Source organism: Rana temporaria, chromosome 12 (genome assembly GCF_905171775.1).
Source record: "Rana temporaria chromosome 12, aRanTem1.1, whole genome shotgun sequence".
Classification (NCBI taxonomy): domain Eukaryota; kingdom Metazoa; phylum Chordata; class Amphibia; order Anura; family Ranidae; genus Rana; species Rana temporaria.
This window is the reverse complement of record NC_053500.1, coordinates 30,972,858-30,996,505: the sequence shown is the minus strand read 5'-3', so window position 1 is coordinate 30,996,505 and position 23,648 is coordinate 30,972,858. Positions and strand designations below refer to the sequence as shown.

The following is a 23,648-nucleotide window of genomic DNA, read 5'->3' as shown; positions in this document are numbered from 1 at the left end:
CATCCAGGCTGTGCTCCATCTTGGCCATAGTTTTTTTGATGTCACCCAGACTGCGGGTCTGCTTGGCATTGTCCCTCAGCAGACTGGCCGGCATATGCTCAGACCCCACCCTGGTGTCCTGGGTCGCCATCCTGCCTGCCCCTGAGGCTTGTGGCCAGGTAGGAGGGGATAGAGTGACCCTTGTGGGTTGCGGCATGTTGTGGGAGGAGTGGGAGGGGCTACCCCTGATGGTGGCCTGACTGGTGCCAGCCTCTGGGGGATCCTCTGGGGTAGCCTCTGGGGGATCCTCTGGGGTAGCCTCTGGGGTAGCCTCAAGGGGAGCCTCTGGGGTAGCCTCAAGGGGAGCCTCAAGGCTAGCCTCAAGGGTATCGTCAAAGGTCATCAGATCTGTGGCAATAATGATTTCCCGGCCAATCTGGAGATCTTCTTCCTCCTCCCCCTCATCCTCCTCCCCCTCATCCTCCTCCCCCTCAGCCTCCTCATGAGGGGAGGTTTGGCCACTCCCCTCCCCTGGGGACTCCTCAGCAGCCTCCTGTCTTTGGGGTGGTGCAGCAGCCTGGCCTGATGGCCCAGCAATCTCCTGGTCATCTGTGGAAGACACCAAACAATCACAGGTTTGAGGATCCACACACTTGGCACATGTTCCCTTCCCCCACCCACACATGCTAATCACCAAATAAAAAAAAAAAAAAACCTTACCTGGCCTCACAGGAACATCAGACTGATAACCAGGCAGGCCCACCACCTGCTCTGGCTCGAAACACCGGGCCACTGCCCATTCCTCCTCAGTCAGCCGGATGGGGCATGGTCCCCCTCCTCCAGTGCCCCTCCTATGCGCAGTGAGCTTGGCCACCTTATTGCGGACCACGCTCCTCAGATCATTGATCTTTTTCTTAATGCCAGCGGGGGTTCTCGTCTCCCCTCCCCCCGCCGCATTTATGTGATCTGTTATTTTGGCATAGATCCTCTTCCTTTGGGCCGGGGAGGTGTTCCGGCTATCAGGCCCATGTAGATATCTTCCATATTGTATGATATACCTGGCTAGGATTTGCTTTTCAACATGTGAAAAATTCAGCTTCCTGCGTTTGGGGGCCATCACAGACACCACCCAGCAACAAGAAGCCAAACAGGACAAACACACAAAAATACACACACAAGCAGACAGCTACTACAAAGTCAAATACAAACACACAAAAATACACACCAAACAAATACACAAAAATACACACAGACGCAGACAGCTACTACAAAGTCAAATACAAACACACAAAAACCAAACACAAAATCCAAGCAGAAAAAAAAAAAAAAAAAAAATTAGCAGAAACAATCAAACAAAAATTACACTTATCACAAACAAACAACAACTACTATCTACTACTCCTCCAACACTTCTCTATCAAACACAACTTACCAACAAACACTGACAAACTAAGAGCAGAAGCAAATTGCTCATGGAAGGGAACACAGGGAAATACTTTTGCAAATGAAGTGTGTTTGACTGGAGCTAGTTAAGCACAGTGCGATCCTCAAACTAAGTACACTTGGCCTTTTACCTATCTCACTGATTGCGCCAAGCAAAGTTCTGCACATGCGCAGTGAGCAGCAGATTCGTGCGCGCATGCGCAGTACGGCCGGACCTTCATTTGCATGGGGTCACGGCTCATTACAATGAAGCACGCCCACTTCCTTCCCACTTGCCATAACCCCGCCTTACGCCTCCGAATTTACGTTACGGCAGGCGCACTTTTGTGCGCAAATGCGCTGTGGATACGGCAATTACGACACCAACTTAGGGCGCCGTAACTTAAATGACATAAGTTAGAAAAAACTTATTTTGCGCCGCTGGCTGTGGATTTGGCCCTATAACTTTTAAACAAACCAATAAATATACACTTATTGGGATTTTATTTTACCAAAGATTTGTAACAGAATACATTTTGGCCTAAATTTATGAAGACATTTTATTTTTATTTTATTTTTAATTTGTTGGATATGTTTTATAGCAGAAAGTAAAAAAAAAATCCAAAATTTTTCATAATTAACCACTAAAGACCCGGACCTTTATGCAGGTAAATGCCCAGGCCAGTTTTTGCGATTCTGCACTGCGTCGCTTTAACTGCGACGTGGTTTCCAAACAAAATTGGCGTCCTTTTTTCCCCACAAATAGGGCTTTCTTTTGGTGATATTTGATCACCTCTGCAGTTTTTATTTTTTGCGCTATAAACAAAAATAGAGCGACAATTTTGCAAAAAATGCAATATTTTTTACTTTTTGCTATAATAAATATCCCCCAAAAATATATAAAGAATGGCACGGCTGGGCACAAGCACGTACCTGTACGTCCTCTTTAAGAGCCCAGCCGTGCCATTCTGCTGACGTATTTGTGCAGGAGGCGGTCCTTAAGTGGTTAAAAAAAAAAACAGTGGTGACCAAATGCCACCAAAATAAGACTCTTTTTGTGTGGGGAAACATTTCATTTGGGTACAGTGTTGCATAACTGCGCAGTTACCACTTAACCGGTTAACGCCCGCCGCATGTACATATACGTCCACAGAATGTCACGTACAGGCATATGGGCGTACATGTACGTCCCCGCCTTTCCGCGGGTCGGGGGTCTGATCGGGACCCTCCGGGCAATGCGGCGGTCGGTAACCCGCGGGGAGCGATCCGGGACGAGGGCGCGGCTATTCGTTTCTAGCCGCCCCCCCGCGATCGCTCCCCGGAGCTGAAGAACGGGGAGAGCCGTATGTAAACACGGCTTCCCCGTGCTTCACTGTGGTGGCTGCATCGATCGAGTGATCCCTTTTATAGGGAGACTCGATCGATGACATCAGACCTACAGCCACACCCCCCTACAGTTGTAAACAAACACTAGGTGAACCCTAACTCCTACAGCGCCCCCTGTGGTTAACTCCCAAACTGCATCTGTCATTTTCACAATAAACAATGCAATTTAAATGCATTTTTTGCTGTGAAAATGACAATGGTCCCAAAAATGTGTCAAAATTGTCCGAAGTGTCCGCCATTCTGTCGCAGTCACAAAAAAAATCGCTGATCGCCGCCATTAGTAGTAAAAAAAAAAAAATTATAAAAATGCAATAAAACTATCCCCTATTTTGTAAACGCTATAAATTTTGCGCAAACCAATCGATAAACGCTTATTGCGATTTTTTTTTACCAAAAATAGATAGAAGAATACGTATCGGCCTAAACTGAGGAAAAAAATAATTTTTATATATGTTTTTGGGGGATATTTATTATAGCAAAAAGTAAAAAATATTGAATTTTTTTCAAAATTTTCGCTCTATTTTTGTTTATAGCGCAAAAAATAAAAACCACAGAGGTGACCAAATACCACCAAAAGAAAGCTCTATTTGCTCAATTTTGTTTGAGAGCCACGTCGTACGACCGCGCAATTGTCTGTTAAAGCGACGCAGTGCTGAATCGCAAAACCTGGCCTGGGCATTTAGCTGCAAAATGGTCCGGGGCTTAAGTGGTTAAAGTAGCACAGTGCTAAATCGCAAAAAATCGCCTGGTCATGAAGGGGATAAAACCTTCCTGTGGTTAAAGTAAATCACTATGTCCTCTCCTGACTCTTTTGTTTTCCCACCAGAGACCCCAGAAGCCGTTCATTCTGCGCTCCCGAGGTTACTTTCTTATGACTGATTCCCCCTACAGGATTCAACCTGTCAATTTGTTGGCTCAAGAAACATATGTAAGTTTCCTAGTAGCGGTTTATGTTATGCAGGCATATCAATGGACTATTAGGTTATGTGTATATAAAAATATGGCGCAGCACTGCTGAATATTCAATACCTAATCAATCACAAAAGACAATAATAATATATAACTAGACATAATAAACATATACCGTGTTTCCCTGAAAATAAGCCCGGGTCTTATATTAATTATGCCAACAAAAGACACAGTAGGGCTTATTTTCGGGGTAGGTCTTACTATGTAATGTGATGTCTTCTCTCCCCCTCTCTCTCCCTGCCTGTCAGAAATCCCCAGTGTGAACTGAGTTAAAATGCTTGTAAAATCCTATAATCCACTCTATTACAGTATTATATAATGTACGTGTGTGTTTCTGTAATATAATTGTGCCAAATACCTTTGTTATAGAGCCGCTCTGTGCCTCTGTTAACCGCCGGAGCTCTCTTCCCCCGCAATTATATTAATTATAGGGCTTATTTTCAGGGTAGGGCTTATATTGCAGCCCTCCTGGAAAAAAAAGCTAGGTCTTATTTTCAGGGTAGGTCTTATTTTTAGGGAAACAGGGTAGATATGTAAACTAAAAGTCCTTCATAAATATATATTCCACCGCCGCACTCAAATCTTTTGCTGCTATGTACTGCTGATGGGAAAAGGTATTTAGCAGTTTATATTTACTAAAATAATTGCATTTCCATGTTCTGTGTACTGTGGAAGACCAGATATAGTGAATGCCGGGTCCTGGGTTTAGTAACACTTTAAGGCCCCGTACACACGACCGGATCTGTCCGCTGGGATTTATCCGCGGATCAGTTCCAGCGGACAGATCCGGTCGTGTGTAGGCCCGAGCGGACATTTTCCAGCGGATAAAAATCCAGCCGACGGATTTCCAGCGGATAAAAATTTCTTAGCATGCTAAGAAATCTATCCGCTGGAATCCTGTCCTTCGGACTTATCCGGTCGTCTGTACAGACTCACCGGATAAGTCCGCCCGATCCCCATTCCTCGCATGCGTCGAAGTGATTCGACGCATGCGTGGAAGTATTTACCTTCCAGGGTCGCGCACGTTGCCGCGTCATCGTCGTGTCGACGGCGCAGCCACGTCACCACGGATGTTTTCCGCAGGGATTTTGATCTGATGGTGTGTACAAGCCATCAGATCAAAATCCGGAGGAGGAATGTCCGCTGGAAACGGTCCGGCGGACCGTTTCCAGCGGATATCCTCTCGTCTGTACGAGGCCTAAGGCAGCACCGTGGCTTAGTGGTTAGCATTTTTGGCTTGCAGAACTCAGCTTGAAACCCATCATGGTAACACCTGCATGAGCTTTGCATTATTGCCCTGTGCTTGTGTGAGTTTCCTCTATGTACTCCTTCTGCACTTGAAAGACATGCTGGTAGGTTAATTGGTTCCCATCTGAATTGGCCATAATATGTGTGTGAATGTAAGTATGCAGATGAGATAGGTACCTTAGATTGGAAGCTTCTTGAGGGCGAGGACTGATACGATTGTGCAGAACTGTATCAAGGCTTTATAGAAATACCTGTAAATTAAACAAAAACAAAAAAAACACATTTAAAGCTCAGGGGTTAAGGACATGCTTCAGTAGTTGATTGTTTAGAATAATCAACTGTTCAAGCCTAATGCCCCGTACACCCAATCAGAATTCCCCTTTGGGATAAACTCCAATGGATATTTCTCACGGAATTCCGTTCAAGCCGTCTTGCATACACAACGTCACACCAAATTCTGACCGTCCAAAACACGGTGACGTACAACACTACGACGAGCTGAGAAAAATGAAGTTCAATGCTTCCGAGCATGCGTCGACTTGATTCTGAGCATGCATATTTTTTTCTCCGTCGGAGTTCCATACAGACGAACGGAATTTCCATTTCTCTTTCTAAGTCCATTGGAAATACAGATGAAAAAATTCCGTCTGACTTTTACCATCGGAAATTCCGATCGTGTGTACGCGGCATAAGACTATACATATCCTGCCAGGCTATTACAAGACCTGTTAGAACCCTCAAAATGTGTTGGTTTGTTTTTTTGACATTTTATAAGTTCTTTATGGTTGCTTAGAAAATTGGTCTGTTTTACGGTACTTTTTACATAAAGTGCTTCCTAAAGGCCTCTTTGTGTTGATGAGCTGCCAGCAAAAACCCTTGTATGCTTCAATATGACCTCTATATTGACTTTGAAATTGATCTACATTGGGATCCAGTGCTTCTTATCTCCATCTCTGACCTAATAACCATATTCGGCAAGGCAATGATGTGCCGGGCAGTAAACTGGAATTTGATTTCTAAACTTGACGCATCATAATTACTTTGTACTGCTTGACCTAATCAGACTAGTACAGAGTGAATTCTTTTTAGTTGCTATTGGTTACTGCCCTTGGCATGCTTTGCATCTTACAAAATGACCCCGTATTCCTGGCTTCTGCTTACTGCAGCTGTCTGGCCTTGTGTATATTCTGTCCCCTTGTATAAAACAGTTGGCTTTTCTTCCTCGTACAACTGTTCCTCTGTCTGACCCGACTTTCCCTTCAGATAGCATTCCACTCTCCCCAGCTGCTCTATTCCCTATTTGGGTGTCTACTATTTTCTTTATCGGTCCTCCAATTCATTGAGAAAGTGTGTGACAATTCTGACACTTGGGATCACCTATAGCAGGGGTCTACAAACAAGCAAAGGGCCAGTTTACTGTCCTTTTATCCTCTAGGTGGGCCGGACTGTGACCAGTGCGAGTAGAAAATGCCCCCCGCAACAGTGCCCTATCATTGGTTGTAATGGGAAGAATAGTGCCCTATTGTTATATCAATTGGAAACATAGGGCCAGATTCACGTAGGGCAGCGGCGGCGTAACGTATCCTAGATACGTTACACCACCACAATTTTTCATCGCAAGTGCCTGATTCACCAAGCACTTGCGATGAAAACCTACGCCGGCGCAAGGCGAGCCAATTTAAATGGGCGTGTGCCATTTAAATTAGGTGCGCTCCCGCACCGGACCTGCCGCGCATGCTCCGTTTCCGAACTCCCGCCGTGCATTGCGCGCCGTGACGTAATTTTTTTGAACGGCGACGCGCGAAGCGTAATTCCGTATTCCCGGACGGCTTACGCAAACGACGTTATTTTTTAAATTTCGACGCGGGAACGACGGCCATACTTTACACAGCAATACGATTGCTGTGTAAAGTTAAGGCACCAAAAAAACCGACTAACTTTGCGACGGGAAACTAGACTAGCGGCGACGTAGCGAACGCGAAAAAAACCGTCGGGGATCGCCGTAACTCCTAATTTGCATACCCGACGCTGGTTTACGACGCGAACTCCCCCCAGCGGCGGCCGCGGTATTGCATCTTAAGATCCGACAGTGTAAAACAATTACACCTGTCGGATCTTAAGGCTATCTATGCGTAACTGATTCTATGAATCAGTCGCATAGATAGAAACAGAGATACGACGGCGTATCAGGAGAAACGCCGTCGTATCTCATTTGTGAATCTGGCCCTTAGTGTCCCATTAATGGTATCAGTAGATGGAATGGTGCTCCATCATTGGTGTCAGTTGGTGGAATATGTCCCAAGGGTCAGATAAAGGCAGGCAAAGTGTCACATTCAGACCCCTGGCCACAGTTTGGAGACCACTGACCTATAGTATACATACTTTCACAGCCCTACTCAAACTTTAGTCATTAACATTCTGATTAAAGTGTTACTAAACCCAGGACCCTGCATTCACTATAGCTGGTCTCCCACACAGAACATGGAAATGCAATCGTTTTAGAGAAAAAATAAACTGCTAAATACCTTTTCCCATCAGCAGTATATAGCAGTCTTGTGACTTCTATCAGTGTCTGGTTAACCGCTTCAATACAAAACACTTTCACCCCCTTCCTGCCCAGGCCATTTTTCAGCTTTCAGCGCTGTCACACTTTAAATGACAATTGCGTGGTCATGCAACACACAGTACCAAAATACATTTTTAAATAATTTTCTTCACAATAATAGACCGAAAATGTTGTAGTTTCTGTCAGTACATTTTATAAATACCGTAAGTAATTTTTCTCCTTCACTAATAGGCTGCAATGATAGGCTGCACTGAAGGGCACTGATGGGAATTGATGGGCAGTACTGATGAGCAGGCACTAAAAGGCAGCACTAACTGGCACTACTAATGGGCATTGATTTGTGTCACTGATGGGCATGCATGGGCACTGATTGGCGGCACTGCTGCAGCTTTCCTGTAATCAGGGCACTGATGATCAGTGCCTGTTCTCTCCTGCAAGGAGATGCCGCTGATTGGCTCTCCTCGCCAGACACTCTGTCAGTGTGAGGCGAGGAGAGCCGATTTACAGCACTTCCGTGTTTACATGTGACCAGCTGTGATTAGACACAGCCGATGACAAGTAACACTTTAAATATTTTAGAAAAAAGGATACAAACATGCTATAAGCACACATAAGCATATAATATAAGGAAATAAGTAATATAAGATAAAATAAGTCACATGAACATCCAGAAAGATACACCAACATAGGCCTCCAGTAACGTCAGTTCAGAGTAGGTGGTCATAGCTCAACAATTGACGTGTGCCGACATATAATCAATACACCGTATATACTCGAGTATAAGCCAACCCAAATATAAGCCGAGGCACCTAATTTTACCACCAAAAAATGGGAAAACTTATTGACTCAAGTATAAGCCTTGTCCATGTGCATGCCTCACTGTGCCCATGCCTCATTGTGCCTCACTGTACCCATGCCTCACTGTGGGAGTATAGAGAAGGGGTGCCTAGCTTTGAAAAATCGGTGCTCCCCGGCCGTATGTCCCCCAAACAGCAAACTTTGCACACTTGTAGAGGAGAACTACATGTGGGGCTACATGTGTGCCAAGTTTGGGGTCCAGGGGACCTATGTCCGGTACCCAAAGTCCATGAGATCAGGTGCAAAAAGGTAACTCAAGTATAACCCGAGGGGGGCATTTTCAGCACAAAAAAAATGTGCTGAGAAACTCGCCTTATACTCGAGTATATACGGTACTTCAGAATTTAGTGCTCATTCCTATAGGTTCCCTAAACTACAATAAAGTTCTATTGTGCATTCATTACAACACATAATTGGATCACAAAGTGCATACACCATACTGTGATACCACTATCCACGCTAATAAATCACATCAATTATAATCCCATCAACTAAATTAAAGAGCTACAGAGCATAAATTGCAAAAAGTGCACCATTTAGGAGATATTTACTTGTGAAGCTGCCAGTAACATCACTGTGCCATTCCTTCAAAGCCCTGTGCTGTGAACAGTGGCTCCTACACGCATGTGCGGGAGTGATGTCATTGCGGCTCGGGCCGCTGCTCACCAACCCAGAAGAAAGGCCGGATGAAGATGGAAGCCTCATCAGCGCTGACAGCGAGCCGCTGGAGGGCTTAGTTTTGAAGTGAAAGTAAACCCTCCTATCGTTTTCAGCCAAGGAAGCTGCCATCTTGGCCTGTGTTTAATCTGCAACTGCCATGATGCTGCACATGTGATCAGTTATGAAAGCAGCCATTGGATGGTTTGACAGTTAGGTTGAGAGCACAAGCAAATGTGACAGCTAGCATTTCCGGCATGCCGGGAATGTTAACTGTTTTTTGAAACTATCAAATGGATGGGTTTACTTCCGCTTTAATGTAAGTTTCACATAATGTGCTAGTATGCTCATTATAACTTTGCATTGTGAAAAATAAAAACGTGGCTTACTACCGGTTTAATGGTCCACGGAACTCTGGTTGAGAAATACTTTGTTTCCTAATTTTACTATACTTTTTTTCATTTAGTTTCCCATCACATACAGGGGGGGGGGGCAGTTTATAGACCCCCCCCCCCCCAAAGAAAAACATTTATTCAAAATTAGTTCTGGCTATTATCAAAAACTGAAGACAAATTCCCCCCCCAAAAAAAAGAATTCTGCAGGCGGCAAAGGGCAAAGATTGTAGTAGAGATTCCGGAGCATTCGATTGGAAATCAGAATTTTATATTGAGGAAAGTTATATTTAATTATACAGCACTTACCAGTGAAAATTTGAGACAATACACAAAAATAAGCGAACAACTGTTATTAGCTTATTGCCATAAATAATTCAGTGCGGTTTATAAAGCCATAACAAGTTCCACGTTTGAGCAAATCTACTTAGTCACAAATAGGGCTGTTTGACATCATTCATGAAATTTCACAAATAACTTCATAGAACCTCCCGTCAGGCGCTCTTGTTTTGACCACACATGACAACCCGCATTTAGTATAATGGGGGAATTTTTCTAGACTCTCACATGCTTCTCTCCTGTCTTTCACCCCCCCCCCCCCACCCCTCAGGCTGAGACGGTGATTCAGTGGGTGACTCCGGACAGCCAGAAAGACATTCCTGTGTGGTGGATAATCCTGGGAGTATTCGGGGGGCTGCTAATCTTGGCTTTGTTTGTATTTGTCATGTGGAAGGTGAGTTGCAAAATGGCCGCCGCCATGTCAATTGGGTTCCCATTCCCATAGCAACCACTTAAGAAAAGAAAGATTTATTCTCTTAAACCTAACATATCATTTTCTGATTTTGCAGCTCGGATTTTTCATGAGAAGGCGACCACCGACAGACGAGGGGGAAGAGCTGACTGCGGACAAATAATGGATGACTGCTCTTCTAATTAACGGGTTAATTTTTTTTTTTTTTTACTACTTTCCATTAAAACAATAAATACGTAGAACGTTAAAGAGCATTTCTCATGTTTATTCTTTCAAAAGTTAGTTGAGAGCTTTGCATTTATTGAACAAGGCCTCGCATTTCAGTTGCCCAAAGGAAACTGTAGCATTTCAGCTGTCATTTTACACCGCGGATTAAGAAGTGAGACATCTGATTGGTTCATGTGCGTTCTTTTTGCCTGCAGGTAATTGAGCAAATGTCTCAAATAAACATGTGATCAGTCTATGGGCATTCAAGTATTTACATATTATTAATACCCATTGCATGAGCTTTAAAACAATCCCTCAATGACCTCTGTGGCTGACAACACTCTGGAGCAATTCATCCTCAAACTCCACAGTGACGTCCTTCAAGTTGTTCCCTCAGTAGCTAGCTCAGTGAAAGGAAACCCCTCCAGTGAGGGAATCCCTGTTTGTTTCCCTGTTGGAAGATTTCCCCTCTATTACTTGACCAGTGTAGCTCAGATGTCCCCAACCTTCTTTGAAGTCTGCCCGACTATTAATATTACCTATATTAATGAGACCACATCTGAAATGAAGTACAATATAATGTATTACCCTATCTTTGTATGATGTGAAAGATGACGCCGAATAGATATGCAACATGTCACGCTTTAAAATTGCGCACACTCGTCGAATCGCAACAAACGATGGTACTAAATCTCTATAGGAGACGCTTTAAACATCTTTACAGGTTACTTGTTTAGAATTACAGAGGAGGTCTAGCGCTAGAATTTTTTGATCTTGCTCTAACATACACAAATACCACTTACATATGCGTGCACAACTTATGTATGAGTTCACTTTGCCCTCGCGCACAGAGGGATGGGGCGCTTTAAAAAAAAATCGTATTAATTTTACTTTTTATTTTTACACTGTCCCTTCAATTTTATTTATTTATTTTTTTATCACTTTTATGCCTATTACAGGGAATGTTACTTAGAGAAGTGACCGCAGAAAAAGACAGAGTAGTTCGAGTGTGACATTTTTTTTGTTTTAATTTTTTCCGTTAACTTTATTGTCCGACTATAGATCTATGTTTGTCCCAACCATGTTTAAAGCCATTTATTGTTGACTGTCTCATACTACCTCTGCTGGAAGTTTGATTAATTTTGAACTTTCCTCCAGTTAGTTTGAAGTCATATCCCCGTGTTCCTGATTTTGGGGTAGATTCAAATTGCCCGGCGTAAATTTCTGCGGGCGTAGCGTATCTCAGATACGCTACGCCGCCGTAACTTAGTGAGGCAGATTCTGTATTCAGAAAGAACCTGCGCCCTAAGTTAAGGCGGCGTAGCGTATGTGGTCCGGCGTAAGCCCGCGGAATTCAAATGATCCATGTAGTGGGCGTGTTGTATGGTAATGAAGGCTGACCCCACGTTATTGATGTTTTTGACTAACGGCGCATGCGCCGTCCGTGAACGTAACCCAGTGCGCATGCTCCAAATTAACCCGCAAAAAGCCAATGCTTTCGATGTGAACGTAAATTACGCACAGCCCTATTCGCGAACGACTTACGCAAACGACGTAATCGACGGATAATTCGACGCTGGCCCGACGTCCATACTTAACATAGGATACGCCTCATATAGCAGGGGTAACTGTACGCTGGAAAAAGCCCAACGTAAACGCCGTAAAAAAAATGCGCCGGGCGGACGAACATTTCTGAATCGGCGTATCTACCTAATTTGCATATTCCTCGCGTAAATCGACGGAAGCGCCACCTAGCGGCCAGCGTAAATATGCAACTAAGATACGACGGCGTAAGAGACTTACGCCAGTCGAATCTTAGCAAAATTCCAGCGTATCTTGCTTTCTGAATACAGAAAAAAGATACGCCGGAGCATCCTAGAAGTTACGCAGCGTATCAATAGAACGGCTCTCCTGAACCTTACTCACTCCCTTGATGTATTTAAAGGCTTCAATCATGTCTCTCCTTTCCCTTCTTTCCTCCAAACAACATCTCTTGTAATAGAAATATGGATGACAGGTTCTCTTTATGGGGACAAAGAGACCCTATATTTTCTTTACCTTTAAAAGAAAAAGATCTTTTGCTTAAAATATAAAAAATTATTTACTTCCAGCCTGAACCAGAAGTGACGTCATGGTGTCGCTCCGGTCCCCCAAGTCCAAAGAGGTGATCAAAGAGTGTCTACTCTTTGGTCGCCTAAGGGAGCAGCCGACTGCACCATCAGATTGCTTCTCGGGCGAACCGGCAGAAACGTTAGGGCCAAGAAACACCGGCGAGCAGTGAGAGGGGGGGCACAAGTCCCCTCCCCCCTGCTTCTGAAAGTGTTACGTATTGTGGTCGGCAAGGAATATAAATTGGGAATATAGGGCCAGATTCACAGAGCAGATACGACGGCGTATCTCCTGATACGCCGTCGTATCTGTTGTTCTATCTATGCGACTGATTCATAGAATCAGTTACGCATAGATAGCCATAAGATCCGACAGGTGTAATTGTTTTTAGATATGTGCATTCCCGTTCGTACGAATGTTATTTTTGTACGAAAATGTTCATTTTCGTACCCTCAGAATAATGTGTACATACGAAAAAATTAAAGCACCAAAATACGAAAACGACGGGATTACGAATGAGCCGCATAACGAACAACCGCAAATACGAACGAACGATCCGACGAAAATACGACAAAACGAAAATGGCAAAAGAACGAAAATGACATCTATAACAAAAGATTTGCATTCTGTATCCTGTTTGAATCCCCTCTCTGCTCGTATCCTCAGCCGTATGTTCACACGACATCCACAACAAAAGATTTGCATTCTGTATTTTGTTTGAATCCCCTCTCTGCTCGTATCCTCAGCCGTATGTTCACACGACATCCACAACAAAAGATTTGCACTCTGTATCCTGTTTGAATCCCTTCTCTGTTCGCACCCTCAGTCGTATGCTCATATGACATCCACAAGAAAAGACCCGCACTCTGCATTTTGTTTGAATACTTTCCCTGTCCACATCCCCAGTCGCATGCTCACACGACATCCACAACAAAAGACCCGCACCCTGTATTTTGAATTCCTTCTTTCTGTTCGTATTTTGGATTCAACAGAATGCAAATCTTTTGCCACAGGTGTCACGACCGAAAACACCAAAAGAAAAAGGACCCAAAACACAGAATGCAAATCCCTTGCCACAGATGTAATTTTCGTTTTTTTGAATGGGCAGTGAGTGTAGTTAGTAAAGCAGCTTCTCTTTTGTGCTGAGTAGTACAGTAAAGCCAAATAAACTTTTCTGTGGATTTTCATCTGAAGGGAGATCAGTTGGCCAGACTTTTGAACCCAAAAATGGTTTTCTGATGGAGTTTAAAAACAAACAAATTTTCTGAGAACGAACGGAAAACGATCGTTTTTATGTTTGTTGTTAAAAAAGTCTCACCAAGTGTATGGGGCTTAACAATAGTTAATATGGATGAGCCGCGTGTTGAAAGTGCCACGAATCCCGCGATATATTTACGAAAGTACAAAATGACGAAAATCCTTTTTCTGTTCGTATCTTCAGTCGCATGCCCACATGACATCCACAACAAATTGTCATAGATGTCACACGAACACACGACCGAAAACACGAACAGAAAAAGGAATCCAAAACACAGAATGCAAATCATTGACGAAAATTCACGAAAATTATTGTCTAACAAGTAACAAACATGAATTAAACAGAATAACGAACCATCCCGCATGTACGAAAATAAAACGGTAACGAAAATACGAAACGGTCGGAATACAAAAAAATCTCGTCGTACGAAAAACGAACGGGAACGAACAGGAAAACGGGCGTCTTACGAAAAACTAACGGAAACGAACCTACGGAACGATACGAAACGGAACAAAAAAAAACGAATTTTTTTTCTGTGCACATGTCTAATTGTTTTACACTGTCGGATCTTAAGATGCAATACCGCAGCCGCCGCTGGGGGGAGTTTGCGTCGTAAACCAGCGTCAGGTATGCAAATTAGGAGTTACGGCGATCCACGACGGTTGTTCGCTATGTCGCCGCTAGTCTAGTTTCCCGTCGCAAAGTTAGTCGTTTTTTTTGGTGCCTTAACTTTACACAGCAATCGTATTTCTGTCTAAAGTATGGCCGTCGTTCCCGCGTCGAAATTTAAAAATGAACGTCGTTTGCGTAAGCCGTCCGGGAATACGGAATTACGCTACGCGCGTCGCCGTTAGAAAAAATTACGTCACGGCACGCAAAGCACGACGGGAGTTCGGAAACGGAGCATGCGCGGTAGGTCCGGCGCGGGAGTGCACCTAATTTAAATGGCACACGCCCATTTGAATTGGCCCGCCTTGCGCCGGAGGCTGCCGGCGTAGGTTTTCATCGCAAGTGCTTGGTGAATCGGGAACTTGCGATGAAAAATTGCGGCGGTGTAACGTATCTACGATACGTTACGCCGCCGCTCTTCTATGTGAATCTGGCCCATAGATTGTATTAATACTAATTCAGCATATGTATGTTATATTGTAGCCCTGATGAAGGGGGAGGGATTCCCGAAATGTCTTGGCTTTTTAACCACTTAAGGACCGCCTCCTGCACATATACATCGGCAGAATGGCACGGCTGGGCACAAGCACGTACAGGTACGTCCTCTTTAAGTGCCCAGCCATGGGTCGCGGGCGTGCGCCCGCGACCCAGTCCGAAGCTCCGTGACCGCGGGACCCGCAGACCCGATCGCCGCTAGAGTCCCGCAATCGGTCCCCGGAGCTGAAGAACGGGGAGAGCTGTGTGTAAACACAGCTTCCCCGTTCTTCACTGTGGCGCCGTCATTGATCGTGTGTTCCCCTTAACCCCTTCAGCGCCCCCTTGTGGTTAACTCCCAAACTGCAATTGTCATTTTTACAATAAACAATGCATTTTCAATGCATTTTTTGCTGTGAAAATGACAATGGTCCCAAAAAGGTGTCAAAATTGTCCGAAGTGTCCACCATAATGTCGCAGTCACGAAAAAAATCGCTGATCGCCGCCATTAGTAGTAAAACATTTTTTTAATAAAAATGCAATGAAACTATCCCCTATTTTGTAAACGCTATAAATTTTGCGCAAACCAATCGATAAACGCTTATTGCGATTTTTTTTTACCAAAAATAGGTAGAAGAATACGCATCGGCCTAAATTGAGGGAATTTTTTTTTTTTATATATATTTTTGGGGGATATTTAATATAGCAAAAAGTAAAAAAATTTGCATTTTTTTTTTAAATTGTCGCTCTATTTTTGTTTATAGCGCAAAAAATAAAAACCGCAGAGGTGATCCAACACCACGAAAAGAAAGATCTATTTGTGGGAAAAAGAGGACGCCAATTTTGTTTGGGAGCCACGTCGCAAAACAGCGACACAGTGCCGAATCGCAAAAACTGGCCAGGTCCTTTAGCTGCCTAAAGGTCCGGGTCTTAAGTGGTTGATAGGTACTGTAAAACAATCAAAAGGGACTTTAAACCAGAACTTAACCCAAAATGGGAGTTCTGCCTCCTCTCCCTCTCTCCTCTTCAACTTTTGGCACTTTATTTTTTTTGGGGGGGCGAGTACCTGGTTTTGACAGGTACCCGCTCCCACTTTTGCCAAATCGCCTATGCGATCCGTGTGGAAGTTAGCCCCCCTCTTTTCTCACAGCCTTTTGGGACACATTATCAGTCCCAGAAGGTTGCAGGACCATTCACTAAGTGCAGTGTGGCTTGTGCATGTGCAGTGGGAAGCTGGCTGTGAAGCCACAAGGTGTCACACCCGGTTTCTCACACTAAACATGCTGGAGCGGGGTCCTAAAGAACAGAGAAGAACTGGCCTGGGTGAGGACAGCGCTGGATCTCTGGACAGGTAAGTGTCCTTTTAATAAATAATTGAATAAAGATCAGCACCTACAGTATTTATAATTGCAGATTATTTTTTCTATGGTGAAGACCCTTTCACAATTGTTTGGTACTCTCGATCCTGTTTTTCTGATAGCAAAAAAAAAAATATCGTCAAGTGATATAACCCTTCTATATGGTCTAAAAAAATAAACGTTTTTGCTAGAGATACCCTTTAACTACAGGGGCCAATGTCTATAATTACTTTTTGTGTTCCCATTTTGCAGATACGGTTAATTGCTACATGTGGTTCCAGGACAGGGCAGTTTGAAGGAATTTGGGGGCCCCAAGCAAAATGGACATGGAGGCCACTATTCCTCCCTTCCCCTCCCTATGTTCTTCTTACTCCCCTCCCTGTGTCCTTCTTATTCCCCTCCCCCTCCCTGTGTCCTTCTTACTCCCCTCCCACCCTCCCTGTGTCATTCTTACTCCCCTCCCACCCTCCCTGTGTCATTCTTACTCCCCTCCTCCTCACCGTGTCCTTACTCACCTCCCCCTCCCTGTGTCCTTCCTACTCCCCTCCTTCCTATGTTTTTTTTACTCCCCCCTCCCTATGTTTTTTTACTCCCCCCATGTTTTTTTTACTCCCCCCCGGCCCCCCTGTGTTCTTTGTACTCCCCCCAGGCCCCCTCTCCCTACCGGGTCCGTACCGCGCGGCAGGAGATTCCGTTTCCTGTTCCCGGCCTGACTGACAGGAAGTGTGCACTTCCTGTCAGTCCGACCGGGAACAGGAAACTGAATCTCCTATAACGCGTGGTACCCGGCTGAAGTCCGGACTGACAGGACGAAGGAAGAGGAGCTCAGCCACACTACAGAGAAGGGGAAGTGACGACTTGAGACAGCAGTGCTGCAGGCTCTCTATAGAGCTCTCAGGCGGCTGTAGGAAGCGCGGCAAGGGTGGCAAGCAAGGGCCCTGCTTGGGGCCCCAGGCCAGCTCGGGGCCCCAAGTAATTGTTTGGTTTGCCTGCCTTGTAGCAACGGGCCTGTTCCAGGAATATGTAAATTGCTTTCAAACATACTTTACATACATTATTTGTAATTGATGAGTACTAATGGATGGAATATTGCTGTAAATGGCATTGTGAAGAGCCCACCGAACCGCTTGCATGTCATCTAAAATTGAATGAAGTTTGAAGACGTTTAGCCTCGGCTCACGGGGGAGTCTATTAAAGGTGATCTGGGGCCAAAAATTGCTTCCTACCCAGAGGCATCCCAAAGAAATGCTAACAATGACACACTGTACAGAAAGGTTTGATCTAAAAAAAGCATTAGTATGTTAAAAAGGAGGGTAAAAAATAAATAAAATATAAGTGTAGCACTACCCCCGAAGGAGCTGCTGGTTAGTTTTGGGTCTACACTCTGCCTATCAACCCCAGAGTTTGGCTCAAACCCTCCCTTGGCACATCCAGCATCCTCTAGCTCTTCCCTGAGATTTGCGATCTCTGGACTGCCCAATTAAAGCAGAGGTTCCCCCTCCTCACATTTGGCACCTTTCAGGGGGGAGGGGGGTGCAGATACCTGTCTAAGACAGGTATTTGCACCAATTCCTGGTTCTGACTCCCACGGCAGTCCGGCCCCCCTACGTCATCCCCCCCCCGCTGTCTTCTGGGAAACACTGGGCTGGATTCAAGTAGATTTGCGTTTTTTTTACGGAGGCGCAGGGCAACGTTTTTGCCCTGCGCCCCCGCAAATTTACTGCGCTGCCCTTGATTCACGCAGCAGTAGCTCCGTAAATTGCGTGGGCGCGCCGGCAAAATGCCCGGCGTAAGCGCGCGCAATTTAAATCATCCCGTAGGGGGCGGGAATCATTTAAATTAGGCGCGTTCCCGCGCCGATCGTAGAGCGCATGCTCCGTCAGGAAACTTTCTCGACGTGCATTGCGGCAAATGACGTCGCAAGGACGTCATTTGCTTCAAAGTGAACGTGACTGGCGTCCAGCGCCATTCACGAATCACTTACGCAAACTACGTAAATTTGAAATTTCGCGACGCGGGAACGACGGGTATACGCAACATTGGCTGCCCCTGCTAATAGCAGGGGCAGCCTTACGCGAAAACCGCCGTACGGAAACGACGTAAACTGCGTACGCAGGGCTCGGGTAACGTTGTGAATCGGCGTTAGTATGCAATTTGCATACTATACGCTGAGCACAACGGGAACGCCACCTAGCGGCCATCGCAAGAATGCAGCCTAAGATATGCGGGCATAAGAGCCTTATGCCGCGCATATCTTAGGCTGCAGTCGGCGTAACGAGGTTCCTGAATCAGGAGCATTCGTTACGCCGGGGCAAGTAAGCAATTGCGCTGTGTAACTATGGTTACACAGGCGCAATTGCTTCTTGAATCCAGCCCACTGTTCCCAGCAGAGATCGGGGACCTCGCGCATGCGCAGTAGGGAACCGGCCAATGAAGCCGCAAGGGTTCACTTTCTGATTCCCTTACCCAGGATGGCGGCGGAAGCAGCCGAGGACCGAGCGATTGCTCAGCCTCGTCTGCTGACATGGCGGGCGCGCTGGACAGGTAAGTGTCCATTTTTAAAAAAAATGCAGCTGCAGTATTTGTAGCTGCTGGCGGAACCTCCGCTTTAAACATTTACATTTTATTTTTTTCAGTTATGGAGATATGGGTTCAGCTTCAAATGAAAGTTCTTGTGTTGCACTAGTTTTGGTGGGTGTAATTTTTTTTTTGGGGGGGGGGGGCAGCATTTCATTCTTGGTACCAGGCAGCACAATGTCTTGGGCCGGCACTGCCATCCTCTCCTTCTGGGAATCTCACTTCTCTGGCTGTCAAGTTAATGCTAAAGTTTCAGAGCTGTGATAATGAATTATAAAAAATATTTGATGCACATTCCCAGCATGAGTGTTCTGTAACCCAAAAGTATTATAGCCAGACACAGCCAGGCAATTAGTATTTTTCATAAGGACGTCAATAATCTTGGTTCCCATACTTTTCATAAAACAGACTTCTAAGAGGTTTAGTAGTTATACAAGAGTGCCATCTACAGGAATATATTGTGTATGACAGCCCTTGAAAAAAAAAAAAAAAATCTTCTAGCGAACACAATAGCGCTGTAAAATATCTTCTGTATTTGAAGCAGAATTAAAACAGCACTATTGTCAATGATTTTTCTAATCCAGCTTATGCACTTTCAGAAACCACCCACCCAGTGCTTTAAGTGGGCCAAAAGAGGTGCCAGTACTCTATTAGGCGCCAGGGAGGAGGAGCCGGAGGAGGGTGAGTGACGGGGCCGGGGGCCGGGAGCCGGGAGGAGGGAGCAGGAAGTTTTAGCGCCGCGGCCGCTGCTGCTCTGCATACAAGGGCCTGATACTAGTATCAGGCCCTTGTATGCTGCAGCTAGAGTATAGCCAGCCCAGTCCAGCACTGAATATGATGATCATCATATTCCTGGCCTGGGGCCATGGGTGTAGGAACCCTTTACAAATTTGGGGGGGGACAGCATTTTTACTCGCCAGGTATATTCGTATCTCAAGCCAATAAATCAAACTATTAAAGCAATCCAGAGAGGGTAATGCAAAGAGCAATATCCAGCAATAAAAAAATAAACCATCATAGCATTAGTAAAAATAAACCGACATATAGCATTAGTAAAAACCAATGAATCAAGCAATGCTATGCTGAAATGTTAGTTGATTTTTACTGATGTCCTCCTGATAGTATCAGTAAAACTCAACTGACACATGGCATCAGTAAAAATCAACCGGTATAGCAAAAACCAACCCACATGGCATCAGTAAAAATTAACCCACATGGCATCAGTAAAAATTAACCCACATGGCATCAGTAAAAATTAACCCACATGGCATCAGTAAAAATCAACCCACATGGCATTAGTAAAAATCAACCCACATGGCATAAATAAAAATTAACCCACATGGCATCAGTAAAAATGGTGGCACAGTGGCTGCGTATGATGGGCACAGTGGCGACAATTGATGGGCACAGTGGCTGTGTGTGATTGGCACAGTGGATGCGTTTGGGCACAGTGGCGACAATTGATGGGCACAGTGGCGACAATTGATGGGCACAGTGGCTGCATGTGATGGCACAGTGGCTGCGTGTGATGGCACAGTGGCTGCGTGTGATGGCACAGTGGCTGCGTGTGATGAGCACAGTGGTGACAATTGATGGGCACAGTGGCTGCGTTTGATGGGCACAGTGACTGCGTGTGATGGCACAGTGGCTGCGTGTGATGGCACAGTGGCTGCGTGTGATGGCACAGTGGCTGCGTGTGATGGGCACAGTGGCGACAATTGATGGGCACAGTGGCTACTACGTTTGATGGGCACAGTGGCTGCATATGATGGCACAGTGACTGCGTTTGGTGGCACAGTGAGGCTGCAATTAATGTTTTTTTTTTCTTTAGTCAGAGAAGGCAAGCTCAAAATAACAAACATTTTTTTAAACTGCTATTTTTTATTAAAAAAATTATGGTCACCTCAGGCTGAATTATGGTCACCTCTTTTTGCAAAAAAATGTTTGTTATTTTGAGCTTGCCTTCTCTGACTAAAGAAAAAAACAAAAAAACATTGAGGTCCTCAGCTCCGTCCAACACCCCCCCCCCTCCCCTCCCCAATACACAATACTTTCTTACTTTTTGCAGAGTTTTTACTGTATACAGTAAGGCAGGCCAGGCCCAGGCGCAGCAGCAGGCTCCTCGTGAGTCACGACTTGTTCTCTGACTGGCGCCGACAGTCACTCTCGCTCCCTCCTCCCCTCTCACCTCCGGCCGCCGGCGTGACGTCACGCGGCGCACGTCGGTGGATTGAACCAAATCAATCCTCCATGGGGGGGCGAGAAGACGCACAGGAGGAACGGGAGCCAGCCAGGAGCGCACGCAGCAGCCAGTGAGTCGGCGCCAGCGGGCATACAGTTTAGTGACTGCGCTGTCACATCTGGGGGGGATTTTACCATACCCGTCCCCCCCGCATTATTTCCTGGGGGGGATGCGTCCCCTCCGTCCCCCCCGGTTCCTACGCCCGTGCCTGGGGCTGCGTTCCGGTACGGGAAACCCACGTACTGGGCGCACCGAGAGGTGCTGGTACTCTCCAGGGCCATTTTTGGAAGTGGCGGTACTGAGTACCGCCGCGTTCCGGCCCAGTTAAAGCACTGCACCCACCCACAGAAAACACACTTTAAACCCTAATGGTGGACATACACGCTTTGGTAAATGATCAATTTATTTTCTGATTGATCTCCTTTAATAGGAATAATTGATCTATAAATGACAAACCATTCAACACCCATTCAATCAATAGAAAACATTTGGGGAAGTGGATTTTAATTAAAAGGATACATTGTAGGGTTGTCCCGATACCACTTTTTTAATACCGAGTACAAGTACCGATACTTTTTTTCAAGGACTCACCGATACCGATTACCGATACTTTTTTTTATGTCGTGTCAGTATTTTTTTTTTTTTTTTTTTACACTTCCTGGTTCCCTCACCGAGGATAGGGGTGGGCAGCAGAGTGACGAGCAATCGCTCGTCCTCTGCTGCGGACGGCGCTGGTCTCCAGGACAGGTAAGTGTGTCGATATTAAAAGTCAGCAGCTGCAGTATTTGTAGCTGCTGACTTTTAATATTTTTTTTTTTAGCGGACATCCGCTTTAAGGGAACTAACCCTATAAGAGAACAGCGCCACTGTTTCTACTTCCCCAATTTTCTCAATCATTTACTATACTATACCGACCACTACACTACACCTACCGCTATACTGACCACTACACTACACCAACCACTACACTACACCGACCACTATATTATACCGACCACTACACTATACCGACCACTACACGATACCGACCACTACACGATACCGACCACTATATTATACCGACCACTACACTATACCGACCACTACACGATACCGACCACTACACGATACCGACCACTACACGATACCGACCACTACACGATACCGACCACTACACGATACCGACCACTACACTACACCGACCACTACACTATACCGACCACTACACGATACCGACCACTACACGATACCGACCACTACACTATACCGACCACTACACGATACCGACCACTACACTACACTACACTACACCGACCACTACACTATACCGACCACTACACGATACCGACCACTACACTACACTACACTATACCGACCACTACACTATACCGACCACTACACTATACCGACCACTACAAGATACCGACCACTACACTACACGATACCGACCACTACACTACACCGATCACTACACTATACCGACCACTACAAGATACCGACCACTACACTACACTATACCGACCACTACACTATACCGACCACTACACTATACCGACCACTAGGGCTGGGGGAAAAAAATCGATTTGAATCCTGAATCGAGTTGCAAGGTCAAATTGATTCAGGTTTTCACATTTTTTTAGATTTTTTTTTTTTTTCACCAGGACTGGTGCCGACACCGCACCGGTTCTAAAGGGAGCTGCGGGCAGGAGTTTTTAGGCGAGGCCGCAGCTTTGGCTTAATCCACAAAGGCCGGACGCCGCAGACTAGGCGGAAGCCGCGGCCTCCCCTAAAAACTCCTGCCCGCAGCTCCTCGGGACCAGCGCAGTGTCCATCAAAAAAAAAAAAAAACTCGATTTGAATCGTAAATCTATTTTTTTATTAAAAAAAGAATAAAAAATATCGCAGATTTTTTTGGGGGGGGGGGGGGGATCGCCCAGCCCTACTGACCACTACACTATACTGACCACTATGGAAGGGGGGGGGGGGGATCGATTTGAATCCTAAATCGAGTTGCAAGGTCAAATTGGTCAAATCAGGTTTTCAATTATTTTTTTTATTTATTTATTTTTTTTTTCACCAGGACCGGTGCCAATACCGGAGCTGCGGGCAGGAGTTTTGAGGCGAGGCCGCGGCCTAGTGCGCGAGGCCGGACGCCGTGGACTAGGCCGAATCCGTGGCCTCGCCTAAAAAGTCCTGCCCTCAGCTCCTCAGGACCGGCGCGGTGTCCATAAAAAAATAAATTAAAAAATTTGAATCATAAATCAAGTTTTTTGGGGTGGAACATCGAGCAGCCCTACTGACCACTACATTATACTGACCACTACACTGTACTGTATTGACCACTACACTATACCGACCACTACACTGACCACTGTACCGACCACTACACTATACTGACCACTAGGGCTGGGGGAAAAAATCGATTTGAATCCTGAATCGAGTTGCAAGGTCAAATCGATTCAGGTTTTCAAAAAAAAAAATATATTTTTTTTTACCAGGATCGGTGCAGACACCGCGCCGGTCCTGAGGAGCTACGGGCAGGAGTTT

The 23,648-nt window shown here is 45.4% G+C and overlaps 1 protein-coding gene across 1 annotated transcript in view; it reads left to right on the top strand.

The window, feature by feature from the left end:
- LOC120918314 (integrin alpha-IIb-like) overlaps positions 1-10,458 on the top strand; it is a 72,039-nt gene extending 61,581 nt beyond the window's left edge. The window contains exons 26-28 of the mRNA XM_040329836.1: positions 3,614-3,715; positions 10,088-10,210; positions 10,326-10,458. Of these exons, the coding sequence (XP_040185770.1) occupies positions 3,614-3,715; positions 10,088-10,210; positions 10,326-10,391 (291 nt within the window). The 3' untranslated portion in view covers positions 10,392-10,458. The remainder of the gene's footprint in view (positions 1-3,613; positions 3,716-10,087; positions 10,211-10,325) is intronic.
- Positions 10,459-23,648: the final 13,190 nt, after the last annotated feature.